Raw genomic sequence first — 13,316 nt, 5'->3', positions numbered from 1 at the left:
AAATCTATTTCTGGGGAGAGACCTGTGTTGCCCGTTGAAACCTTTCCCTGTTTTTCCCTTCCCTTTCCTTTCCAAGCCATTAATCATACAGAAGGATGTTAGATGGCGCTGGTGTCGGGCATCGCTGGGGTGGTTCAGGCTGGTATGGTTAGAGCGGCTGTGTCGGCTCACCCCACATATTGACGAAGGAATTCTCTAAATGGAAGACGACCTGTGAATAGTGGTTTTCACACGCCCTATCTTTATACACGACGCCCTTAGGGGTGCTCGCGCGAGGGTAGTAACCTCTGCATTCCATGCTTTAACTTTCTCTGGTATATTTGGAAGTTATTTGTATCAGAAAAGTGACAAGAAGGACCTTTTCACCGGGCGACACAGGTCTCTCCCCAGAAATAGATTTTTCCTTCATCAAAATCCCTTTATTTTCCTAGTCCAGCTGGCTTCATGCTAGATGGACCATACTGTCATATACTACTATGAAGGCAGCATAATGACTAGACTACAATACATGATGTACAGTAGCCAGTAAATTGCAATATAGACTTACTGCAATTAGAAAACTACAGTACCATGATACAGTAGTATTTTCTGACATACCTTGGGTGCCCTTGTACGAGCATTCTGCTGGTACTGTTCATATATTGAATGAATAGTTTTCTTCAATATTCTGATCGAGAATCAGTCATCCTGACCCCACAGTATTAACATTATTTTGGGACAGTGATTTGATACTTCTCTACCCCTAGGGGTAAGAGTCCTTCTACTTGGAGTTACTCTATAGAGAAATCTCCATGTAGTTAATACTGAGGGGAGGCAACAGCATTTGCTCACAGGGGTACACAAGTATGTATCTCCTACTATCCCTTTATAGCTTACTATCCTAAGCTACTCTATTGTAAAGGACATTTGCATATTGATTGTCAAGGAGATAATCCATTGTATACTCATTTGGTTTTCCTTTCTTTACAGGAGGAACACCAGATACCTTGTGCTGCAGTCCTCATAATACTTGCAAGTTTCATGCCCCCTGCAATATTATTTCCGGATCCCTACATTATTGGAACCCACAGGTTTGCAATATATGTCGGACATTAATGTCCGAAGGTTTTGAAAATCCCAAGTCTACAGAGACTAGGGATACAGCTCAATATAAATAACGCAAGTGGGTGAGAGGCTTTCAAAAGATCTCTCCGGGACCTTTCCTAACTAATGATGGGATGCGTAAGCTACTATTTCCGGAAGCAAGTGAGGAAACAGTAGTGCCTCAGGAGTTAACTACATCCCCTGACGGCCAGAAAACCTTTGGGATTAAGGGCAAGAAATGCCCCAAGGTAGAAGAGGAAAATGTTGCGTCAGAATTTCCTCCGCCTGTACCGGCTTTAGAGCCATCGATGTCGACATCTTCGTCTTCTACCCCTAATTTGGATAATGTGGTACAATTATGTATCCAGCTGAAGAATCAAATAGAGAGCTTTCGTAGACAAAATGAAAAGCAGGAAGTAAAACACAAGATAGATCCTCGTAAAGTTTCTCTTGTCGCTTCCCAGGGGTCAGTCAAACGACCCATGAATCAAGACGTACCAACATGCTCCATAACCAATCCCTGGAGGTTCGCGGAGCAGATGCCGATTTCAAATGGCAATCTCTGCATCTCAGAGAAAATAGGTGCTGTTCCTTTGGACAAATTTCATTTTTGGCCAAGCTTTGATGGTTTCCCTAATTGTTGGGTTCGATTGAAGTACGAACCAAAGTCAAGAAAAGGAACGGAACCAAAGGAGGTCTTGATTCTCGACCATGATAAGGCACAGACTATCCTTTCAGGTAGTCTAAGAAAGGCGAGTTATTCAGAGTCGAAGGTATTCTCACTGAATAACGGACACCCTTCCTTTCTTGCTCCTACTTCACTCTCATTCCCCTTTTATGGGGAAGGCATTTACTTCTGTTGCCAAAGCGGTAGAGGCTGGTAACCCATGTCCCACACTCGATGAGTGCAAGCCTTTGTCACCAGCTTTTCCCGGACAGGAAAAGGATTGGAAGGAAGTTCATTTGACATTTTCAGTAGGAAAATTAGACAAGGACGTCGCAAGTTGACAATTCAAGGTATGTCTCCCTAAATTGTCTGAGTTGCTCTTGTGTAATGAACAAGAGTCAAAGGAGAGACTTGCGACATCCCTTTCTCTACAAAACTACATAGAGTTGTGTTCAACCTACGAAAATACCCCAAACATGCTCATGGTCATTGCCAAAATGCATATGGCTATCTTGGTGAAGGACCTTTACGCCTTTATGAAGGCTAGGAGAGCATGTTGAGAGTTTGTGTTCGCTGATGCAACAGTAAAACACGAAACAAGGAAGCTAATATCTTCCAACATCTGGGGTAAAGACCTCTTCCCATACGAGGTCACTAAGGAAGTAATTAAGAACGCCACCATGGAGAACATAGGTCTTCTCCAAAAATGGGGCATTCCTTCAAAGAGAAAATCTTCTGTGGTTGTGGGTCCCCAACCTAAAAAGAAGATCGGAAATGCTGGAAATATACGGGCTGCTCAACAACATCCCACTATTCCAGTGACCACGGTGCTACAGGCAGATGGTCAAAAGTCTAAGCCTACTGACTACTCGAAGCATAAAGAGGCTTTGGCTAGGAGGAACTTTCCCTCAGGATCGCAGGACCTTCGATCCTTCGGTCCAAAGCCTATTCAAGATGAGCCATTGATGGGAAACAGAAATGTCCCTACCTTCATTTCCTTACCTTCTCCTACAGTTCAAAACCCTCCTGGAGGAGTATACCTGAGAGCTATAGAGCATACAGGTGGTAAGAAAACTTTAGCTCATCGAGTTCCAGGGAATTCTGCTTCGTGTTCACGAGAAGGACTCAAGATATCAATGAGCCATTCTGAACTTGTCGCCACTCAACAAGTTCATAAAAAACAGCAAGTTCTGAATGTTAATCCTTCTGAACATATGGACCTTGTTCCAATTAACGGTGTTCATAGTCTTGTCAGACCTGAAAGGTGTCCTTCGGAACCTTCCAGTCAACCACCCCCCTTCCTCCTATCTAAAATTCATGTTACAGAGAGTAACATTCATCCTAAGGAAGATACGAGTAGGACTCACAGTTCTAAGTATTTTCATAGGATTGACGAACTTATTCACGTCAAATTCAAGTCTAGAAATAGTTCAGGTATTAATATACCTGATCAAGAGGCTGGAGTGGGCAGCACCCGAAGTGTCCGGCCAATGTGCATTCAAAGAGATGACCCGGTTCCTGGGACATCACAGATGCAAGATAAGCTTCTAGAAGTCTCGACTTTCTTCAGCTCAGGGGTTTCGATGTTTAAAAAACCATCGAAGCCCTCAGTCACATCAACTCTCCTCTCCTTTGGAAATATAAAAGGAGCTCGTGAGGTCTGTCAAGAGACTCAGGTATTCAGTCAGAATTCCAAAACGCCAACAGGAAAAAGCGCTAAATTTTCCCCAGTTCGCTATAGTGACAGACCTGGTGCGAAGGGCACACCGGAAAGATGCGTTAAGTGCTTGGAGAAAACACGCATCAAAGGCTTGAAGAGATAAAAAAAGACTGAGATTGGTCCCTCTTTAATCGCTTCTCTAACAGAAATTAGAGCACGAAAGTCTCAAGACTCTGCTGGTCCTTTCATGGCTGGGGAAGCCCCCTCCACACAGATCAGACTCCCTACGACTGATCTAGGACACCGAAGCGATAATAAGACGTCACATTTGAAAGTTTCATTCAGTCTTGAAGTTACCATCCCTCTCTTAAAGGGACGGCACCTACCAGCAGTTCATTTACAACTGATCCACGATGTGACAGTGGATACTCTATTTCGATCCAAACCAATAGAGTTGGAATGGTCCATGGGCGCAGACATATTCCCTCCCAGATGGAAACAAGCCCCGGAACTGCAATTCGACCTCTTCATCACGAGCGTCTTCAGGAAACTACCTCGCTATATAGCCCCATACGAGGATCCTCTAGTGGGGCTGATAGACTAGATGAGGCTGGTCCTAGCTCTGACCCTAGGTATATTTCCGAAGATTCAGAAATTAACTGCCTTCGTTTTATCACAGAGAACCCAAACCCTGCATTTCATGATTTTCTCACTAGCGGTTAGAAAAGGGTTTGGGATCTCAAAAGGCAATATAGAATTCTTAGAAGAATACAAGGCCAAGTCAACTAGAAGACAATATGAGTCTTCCTGGAAAAAGTGGGTTGCATTTGTCAAAGCAAAAGGACCGAAAGAAATTTCAATGAACTTCTGTCTGTCCTTCTTTGTCCACCTTCATAGCCAAGGTCTGGCGGCCAATACGATAAATACGTGCAAGTCAGCCTTAACTAGGCCTCTCCTATATGCCTTTCAAATGGATCTAGCGAATGAAATCTTTAATAAGATTCCAAAGGCATGTGCTAGGTTTAAGCCCGCGGTACCACCAAAGCCCATCTCTTGGTCTTTGGACAAGGTCTTACATTATGCCTCATCTGTGAACAATGAAGATTGTTCTCTTAAGGATCTAACCCAAAAGGTTATTTTTCTGTTCGCTATCGCCTCCGGGGCTAGAGTTAGGGAAATAGTGGCCCTATCCAGAGATGAGGGTCACATTCAGTTCACGGAAGTGGGAGAACTGAATCTATTTTCTGATCCATCCTTCCTCGCTAAAAACGAGCTACCCACTAAGAGGTGGGGTCCCTGGAGAATCTGCCCTCTGAAGGAAGATGTCTCTCTATGTCCTGTAGAGTGTCTAAAGGTCTATCTTTGTAGAACTTCAGACTTCAAGGGAGGACAGCTCTTTAAAGGAGAAACTTCTGGATCAAATTTATCCCTAAAACAACTAAGGGCGAAGCTCACCTACTTTAATCGTAGAGCGGATCTGGACAGTACTCCCGCAGGTCATGATCCGAGAAAGATTGCTTCATCACTGAACTTCTTTCAGTATATGGACTTTGAGCGCCTTCGTTCTTACACTGGATGGAAATCATCCAGAGTGTTTTACAAACACTATGCAAAACAAGTGCATGAACTGAAACACATCGTAGTGGCGGCAGGTAGTGTATTAAAACCTGCCCCCTAATTACTGTGGTAAACAGTTTATGGTTTGGGACCTCACATGTCCTCGCACATGTAATGGATGAGAATCATCCAGAGTGTTCTACATACACTGTGCTAGACAAATCCATGATCTGAAGCAATGTGTGGTAACGCCAGGTAGAATATTTAACCTGCCGTCTAATTCTACGATGAACAGTTAATTGACTGGGACTGTCAATTAAAGGGAGAAGAGGTCACCCTTCTTAGGTGTGACTTCTTTTAATTAAGTGTTACCATAATAACACTGGCTCTGTTCAAAATCCCAGGTGTGGAATTATACAGATAGCACTAGTGCCGGTGTACGAAGTACACAGTGCAGATAGAAGAAACCAGTACAGGAATTATGAAGAGAAATTGTTTTATAATTTTTCTTCAGTCTGAGAGTGGCACTCATCATTTCTTCCTTCAAGAAGGAAATATAGTCTCTCTACCTGTTACAGGTATAATCCCATTGTTATACTACATTCGTTTTACTGAACATCTTTTAGTCATTTATTAGTAATAAATGTCTATTAGAATGTAGTGCGTCCACCTTCGCCAGACAATTGTATGTATACATGCCAGAGTTCTTCAACTTACCAAAGTAAGTATCCCTCATATATTTGTATGCATCAAATAATAGATATAAGAGACACTGATGTTATTTTAGCAAAATATACAACTAGGAAACTATTTGTTTATTCAGTGTGTACTTATATTTGGTCATACTATGTATGTTAACCTCAAGATCCCTTTTCTACTGTCTAGAATGACTCTTCCCTGTAGGAGGCAGGAAGCACTAACATTGGTTATGATTAGTGATGGTGACGAATAACGGTAACGTCCCTTGTCTCATGTGGTCCCCATGACCATAGAAAAGGTTGCTATAAGGTTAAGGCACTCATTAAAAATCCAGATACGCTAATGCTCTGGTATGCTTCCATCACGACGACATGGCTTGAGCCCCAAAAACGGATTTTGAGCAAAGCGAAAAATCTATTTTTGGGTGAGATGGCCATGTCGTCCTGATCGACCCACCCATCTCTTCTAAAAGAAACGATCTTCACAGTATCCCTCCCGTGGTACTGTATCTGTAACACCACGCTCAATGCTACAAGGAATGTCCGCCATCGTGGGAATGGCGCTGTTGTATTCCCAATAGTATTACAAGAGCGGGGAGAGCCTTTGGACGGCTCCCTTTTACTTTTCCCACATCCTCTCAGTCTTTTGCTTTCCCTTTTCCACATTTCTTTCTTCATCTTACCATCCAACCACTTCACTCATGACTTCGTGTTGCAAAAGTAGGTTTTTCCCTAGTTGTATCACTGATTGGCCCTCCTAGCCCAGCACTAGGCAGTATGAGACAAATTGTTAAATCCATACTCATGACACCCCAAGAGTACACCTATAAAAGGATAACACTATATTAAGAGGAAGAACTAAAAATAAGACAGGAGCCAAGATATTTTCATAATAAGATTCTCCTTTTGAAAATAAAACTGATGATGTATTATTAGATTTTATATTTTGTCACTCATAGAATAATCAAGGAAGGTGATAACAAGGTTGTTAATGCAGGGGAATATTTGTTGCAGTTATGGTACTGAAGACATTTTTAACACATTAAGTATTTTTACAGGGCACGTGAAGCATTAAGACAATGCCTACCTGACCAGTTGAAGGACCAAACATTTGCAGGGTGCTTGAAAGATGATAAGTCAACAAAGCATTGGTTACAGCAGTTACTTTCCAACCTAGAATCAACTGCAGCAGGTGACCCACGCATTGCTTTGCCCCCTCTTGCAGCTCAGTAATGTTTTTTAACTTAGTTCTGAGTTAAATAGAAAAAAAAAATCACTAAAAACATATGAAAATTGATGGCGGTAGTGATTGCTCTTCCATACATCGATGCTCATCTTGTCCACACAGCCATGAAGTGAATGATGGGAGAAATGTTTATTTTCTTATCTCACCCAAAATATAAGTTTTCAAACTCCGATGTTCTAGTGTGACTTACAAGTTTCATGCATTTTGTGACAAATGTATATGGCATGCTGAGATATTTTCAGTAAGTTTGTACTCACGATTCTGCCAAATAGTTCTTTAATTACTGATTATCCCATGTGGAAAATGTGATATTTCATAATTTGTATTTTATAGTAAATGTCCTAAAGGTATATGTAGCTATAAGAATAACAGCTGTGTTTTATTATTGCAATGAAATTTTTTAAAGAGAAGATTTTCATCTGTTTTGTTTCTTGGTTGTAATATGAATGGAGATAGGAACTTTTGAAGAGGAGAGTTTTTTGAACGAATGTACTCTACACTTATGAAAGCAAAGCAAATAAAAAAAAAAAGTTTTGTTAATTGGATACTGTGCATACTTTGTATATAATGAATGGAAATACTGATTAAGCAGTTTTCACGAAAGCTTGGGTGTTATTTTGTCACAGTGGTTTTACTAAGTGCTTTACTTTACTTTACTGGCTCTTTTTACTGTGATTATTAAGAATATTTTTCCATATAAAATTTTAATGTATTTGGTGATAGTGGGATTTTGCATGTTTATTGTATCACTTTTTTGTGGTAATTATTTGCAATGGAGAATTCTGAAATATAAATACCGTTTGATGCCCTAAATGGTTTACACTGTTTTACTATAATGTGAATATCTTAGTATAGTAGAAAACTGTAAATGTGATGCATTCCAGGAATTTGGTTCATGAAAGCCTAGGTATTGTCATGATATAAAAGTAAATAATCTGAAAGTTAACCAAAGAATAAAGATTTATGATATAGATGCTTTTACAGGAAGCTTCATGACATGCTTTGTTGTAGTGACATGTTCCTTTGTAGCTACAATAAATAAGCAACTTTGATATTGGTTTTTGCCAGCAGCAGACAGAGTGAGCAATCAAAGTATCGTACAAAAGTAGTTTTATGCGAAGTTGGAGGGTTCTGCTTTATCATTTATTCTTACATTATGAATTTTAGAATTTAATGTTGTATACATTTTTCTTCTTTTCTCCAGGGAAAGTAGGTTTTGTTTTGGATTTTAACAATTTGCGCAAGGTTTTGAAATTGCATACAGGATTATGAATACAACATGGTCTCCTTTTCCATGGGTTTTACATAGCAAGTCCCCTCACGTGTGGTAAAATTCATTGATAATAAGTAACCCTTAAACTTGACAGATAGTAAAAAACATGCATACATATACTAATTATAGGACAGTTCTGTAGGATACTAACAATATCTCTCTCTCTCTCTCTCTCTCTCTCTCTCTCTCTCTCTCTCTCTCTCTCTCTCTCTCTCTCTCTCTCTCAGAGCTTAATCTGGGTATTTAAATAATACTGTGAAATGATTTATGATGTAGAAATGTGACGTGTGATATAAATAACAACCCAGTAATGATAATATAGTAATACTCATTGACTCCTCCCTTCTTCCTATTTAATGATATAATGCAATGCCTAAATCAAAGTGAAAAACAATAATAGTATATGGTTTGTGAGGGAATTTTTGGCTACTGATCGTACAAAAAGTCAGAATAATTAGGAGGATCCTTTGCAGTTCATAATTTTCAGCCTACTTTACTAAATGTCTTTCCTTCTATTTCTTAGATTAATAAGGTTTTCCTTTTCCACAAGAAACAACACCTGACAAACCCTTTAGGGCTTTGCAATGTCACCAGGATTTTCTTTAGTTTACGTTATTCTATGTTCTTACTGAAATTTGCGGTATAAGATTGGGAACAACTGTGAGACGCGTTGCTATTAACACAAGGGTATCTTAATTCTTGGTACAAAGTTCATTCTGTGCTAATATGCACTTGTGTGTAGCCACTACCTAAGAGAGCTTTCAGTAGGATGAATGAAACTTTTGGTTAAATCCCTCCTCCACAGCTGGTCCATTGGTGTGAATTGCTTTCTATAGTTCATTTCCAGTGGTAGTTAATGGTTGACTGGATTAGGGGACCCACGGATAAGGACTTGCTATTTAAGAAAATTTTCTTTCATGTCTCTTAGTGTTTTGCTTTGTTTTCTGTAGAGCTTCAGAAAAACTTCTTCGGATTTCACTCAAGTACTTTATTAGTTTGGTACAGCATTTACAATGATAACCTTTCCTAATACTAATATTTGTTTAGTTATAGTACTGTCATATGTTTTTAGATGTTAATGTATATACCTGTACAATGCATAATACATTCATATGTACTGAATTGGTAATTAAACATGAAAAGTCATTTCTGATCTCTTGATGGTTTCCTAATCTAAATTTGTATATGTCCAAACTTAACCTTTATATCATAGAGGTTTCTCGTAAGGAGAGATTATTTTCTGTGATTATTCAGGGATATATATATATATATATATATATATATATATATATATATATATATATATATATATATATATGTATATGTATATATATATTTTGATCAACTGCAAATTGATAATGTTTGGTTTAGCAAACAACTGAAGAAGAGTATCCAGAGAAAGTTCTGACTCTCACTAGCTGGCTCATTCTTCTACACTTATTGAAATCATTCTTGTCAGTCACGTTTTCCATCCATGTTAATGTGTAAATATTGTGTTAAATTATTTCAGAAACTGAATCTGGTAGGAAATAATTGCATGGTAAGAGATTTTTAGCCAAGGTAATGTATCATAACTTCATGATAAAAACAATTGGTAGTATATAAACTTTTGATGCATGTTAATTTAGCAGTGGATCTTATTTATATGTAACCAGTTTTATCTAATAAATATTGTAAATGATAAAGCTTTTTCAAGGCCCCATTGAGATGCAAAATTGTTCCAACAGAGAGTACTTACCTCAAACTACTTTCCTAGGAGTATCTGGGATCTCCTCCCAACCGACCAGAATTTTGTGTAGTTTACCCTACTCCCGTTTTCTATGCGGGGTAACCTCTGAGGCGACCCGGGGTCAGAGAGCATGCTTGCTCAGGTCTCAAGCTCCAGTAAGTTTTCTGGTCACGTCGCTATAACATCTCGACGCGCTCTCCTTACCCAGTGCTACCCTTTGTGTCCCTGACCCCTTTGTGTCTCACGCGGTCCCCACGTGGTCCCATTGTGTTCATTCCATACCCTTTCCTACCCTTTCCCTCTGTGTTCCTGAGTCTCGCGGTGCCTTACTTGTGCGTTATGGAGCATCCCTGTTGTTGTCCCGGGGCTATGGTCGGTAAATCGTGTGGCGCTTTCCTTTCTAAGCCTGAAGTCAACCCGCACTCCTTGTGTTCGGCGTGTAGGGGCAGCGTATGTTCTCCTACGGCCACGTGTCCGGAGTGCGAGTCCTGGAACGAGGTGCAGTGGGTGCGCTACGGCACCAAGAAGAAGAAGGCGTCCAAGAGGTCGCCTAGGAAGCCGAGCGTCTCCTCGCCGCTTGCTTCTCCCGATGCCTTGTCGGATAGAGCTTCTCAGCCGCCTTCCCCTACCCAGAGTAGGGGACGAGGTAAGTCAGTTGCGGGGAAGAGGCCCATTGCTCTTCCCCAGGAGTCTGAGATAACTGCTAGTGGGGATGTTTTGTCAGTCCAGGCAAGTGGGGGCCTGAGGGAGGGACGGGAGTGTGTTCGGAGGACGGAGTCCTGGTGCCAGCGGGGCCCGTCTCTTCCGACGATCCTATGTGTGGAAAGGCTGCTGCAGCCTCTTCCCCCACTTCACGGGCCTGTATTTCAGGTTCGTCTGCTGCCGGGGGAGATGCTGAGAAGGAGGACTCACTATCATCGGATCCCCTCGCGTGGGCGCCGCCGAGGACGCCCTTCAGGTCGCCCATGAGACTGGAGGAAGAGTTCGAGGTGTGGTTCCCCAGCAAGAAGTTGCCTTGCTCTCCCCCAGCGCCTTCAGCAACGCTCCCTCCCGTCTTCCTGGAGCCTTCGTCACCTACGGACCGATACGAGGAACCACCAGCGACGTGGGACGACTCTGACCCTTAGGTGCGGTCCTACAGATCTTCTGGCCCCTCTTTCGAGTCATACTCTTTCTCCTCGTAGGATGGAGCTCTGAGGGACCAGAAGAGGAGACGAGAGAGGTCCCGCAGAAGGAGGTCCCGATCCAGATCTCGCCACGCCAGGAGGCACGCTAGATCCCCTAGAAGGAAGCACAGAAGAAGCCGTTTCCCTAGGGAGGAATGGGTGCGTGTCGCCATCCCACGCAGCCACGTCCCGGGAGCTTCAGCAGTTCCGGGTACCTCTGGCTGGCTCCCAAGGGCTCGTTCTCCTGCCCCGAAGTACGTCCCCTACAGCAGGTCCGAGCGTCGGAGGGAATCCTCACTTCAGGCTCCGGTAGACCGGCATAAGTTCGCGAAGGTTCCGACTCCATCCGCCCAGCGGAGAGAGTCGTCCCTTCGGCCTGGCAGTCGTGTCCCAGCCTCCAAGACTTCGACAAGCCGGCCGGAACGGGAAAGTCAACCAGCAGCCACGAGGAAGCCCGCAGCAGCTTGGTCCTCCGTGGGGAGAGACAAAAGTCTAGGATGGAGGCCTCCGTCCCAGCGGCGATGCCCGTCCTCCATCCAGAACCGCAGAAGTCGTACCACGACAAAAGGATGCCTCCACCCCAAGCGGGGCCCCCCCGTCGTAGGTGCGCCTTCTCAGGCAGAGGAGCATCCGACAGAAGGCCTAGGAGATGGCACGGAAGGCTCAGTGGACGAGGCCTTCACATACAGAAAAGTACTAGCCCTCATCAGACGCCACCACAGGCTAGACGAACCGAAGCCCGCGACGGATGAGGACTGGCTCTCTCGGGCCTCAGCAGGTTGGTGGATACCCCTGTGCAGCAGAGGCCCTCACTGGCTCTTCCCCTGGCTAGAGATGTTAGGCTGGGCACTGAGCATATCAACAGGATAGTGGCCAGCCATGCGGACGCCCCGAAGAGTCAGAGCGCCTCCAAACTCCTCCAGGGTCTCAAGACCCAGAAGAGGTTTTACCTCCCTGAAGGGCGCCGCGCGGGTCCTTGTATAGTAGAACCTGCAATCGCCACCCTAAGTCATGCCTCAGAAGAGAGAGCGTCCCCCGCCCCAGTTTGCTTCTCCCCGTCGGAGACCTTCATGATGGAGGATTTGGCCCTGGACTTAGTTTACGTCTCGTCGTGGCTAGATTGGTGGGCCTGCACCCTGGTGGGCTTTCAGGCCTCGCACGACCTCTCGGTTCCGGAGAACCAGACCTTGCTGAAGGAACTGATTAGCTCAGGGGGTAAGGCCCTCAAGTTCCTGTCCTACCAGTCCCTCTTGCAGGCGGCCAACTGGGTACTTGGAAAGAGGGATACAGTTCTCAGCAAACTAATCAGGAGGCTTCCAGACAGGGAAGCGAGAGCCCTGAGGAACTTACCCCTGTGGGGTGAGTCAGTGTTCCCTCTGAAGGCGGTGGAAGAGACGGTGGAGAGGGTCAGGAAACTGAAGGATGCGGGAAAGCCCAGACCCCCTCCAACAAGAAGGCCTGCCCATAGGAGATCATCTTCAGATGTCTTTCACCCTTCCCGCGCCTCACCTAGCCAACCTAGAAGCGATTCCACGGCAACGACCTGGCTCCAGTCTTTGCAGCTTCGACTCCAAAGTCAGCCTTCAGACCGTCCTACTCGGGCTCCAGGAGAGGGCGTTCAGGCCGTGCCTCTCAAAGGAGGTAGGAGGGGAGGCCCCCTACTCCTGCCAATGCCTCAGGTGAAGGGATGCCTCAAACAATCTTGGCAAGCATGGCGGGACCACGGAGCGGATCCGTGGACCGTAGCAGTACTAAAGAAGGCATACAGGTTGCCCTTAGCGGACCCCCCACCTCTGATCCCAGATCAACAGGCGGAGTGGTTGGCACCCAAGGACCCCTTGAGAGTAGCAGCATTGCAGGAAGAAGTCTCGGCAATGCTGGCAAAAGGGGCAGTAGAACCAGTCAAGAACCTGGGTCCAGGGTTTTACAGCAGGCTCTTCCTGGTGGAGAAAGCAACAGGGGGCTGGAGACCGGTCATAGGCCTCTCAGCCCTCAACAAATTCGTGTGCAAGACCGACTTCAAGATGGACACTCCGAAGTCGGTCCTAGCGGCCTTGAGGGAGGAGGGCTTGATGATGTCCATAGACCTCAAAGACGCCCACTTCCAGGTCCCTGTCCATCCCTCCAGCAGAAAGTATCTAAGGGTAAAATGGGGTACTCAAACGCTGCAGTTCAGGATCCTCTGCTTCGGACTGTCGACAGCCCCTCAGGTCTTCACGAGGGTCTTCGCAACAGTT

General features: G+C 44.2%; 1 protein-coding gene across 1 annotated transcript in view; it reads left to right on the top strand.

Moving 5' to 3' along the window:
- Rcd-1 (Required for cell differentiation 1) overlaps positions 1-9,330 on the top strand; it is a 271,308-nt gene extending 261,978 nt beyond the window's left edge. Inside the window, exon 5 of the mRNA XM_068379545.1 lies at positions 6,724-9,330. Within this exon, the coding sequence (XP_068235646.1) occupies positions 6,724-6,898 (175 nt within the window). The 3' untranslated portion in view covers positions 6,899-9,330. The remainder of the gene's footprint in view (positions 1-6,723) is intronic.
- Positions 9,331-13,316: the final 3,986 nt, after the last annotated feature.

The sequence above is a fragment of the Palaemon carinicauda genome, chromosome 9, assembly GCF_036898095.1.
Source record: "Palaemon carinicauda isolate YSFRI2023 chromosome 9, ASM3689809v2, whole genome shotgun sequence".
In the NCBI taxonomy this organism is placed as follows: Eukaryota; Metazoa; Arthropoda; class Malacostraca; order Decapoda; family Palaemonidae; genus Palaemon; species Palaemon carinicauda.
This window is presented reverse-complemented; position numbering and strand designations above follow the sequence as displayed.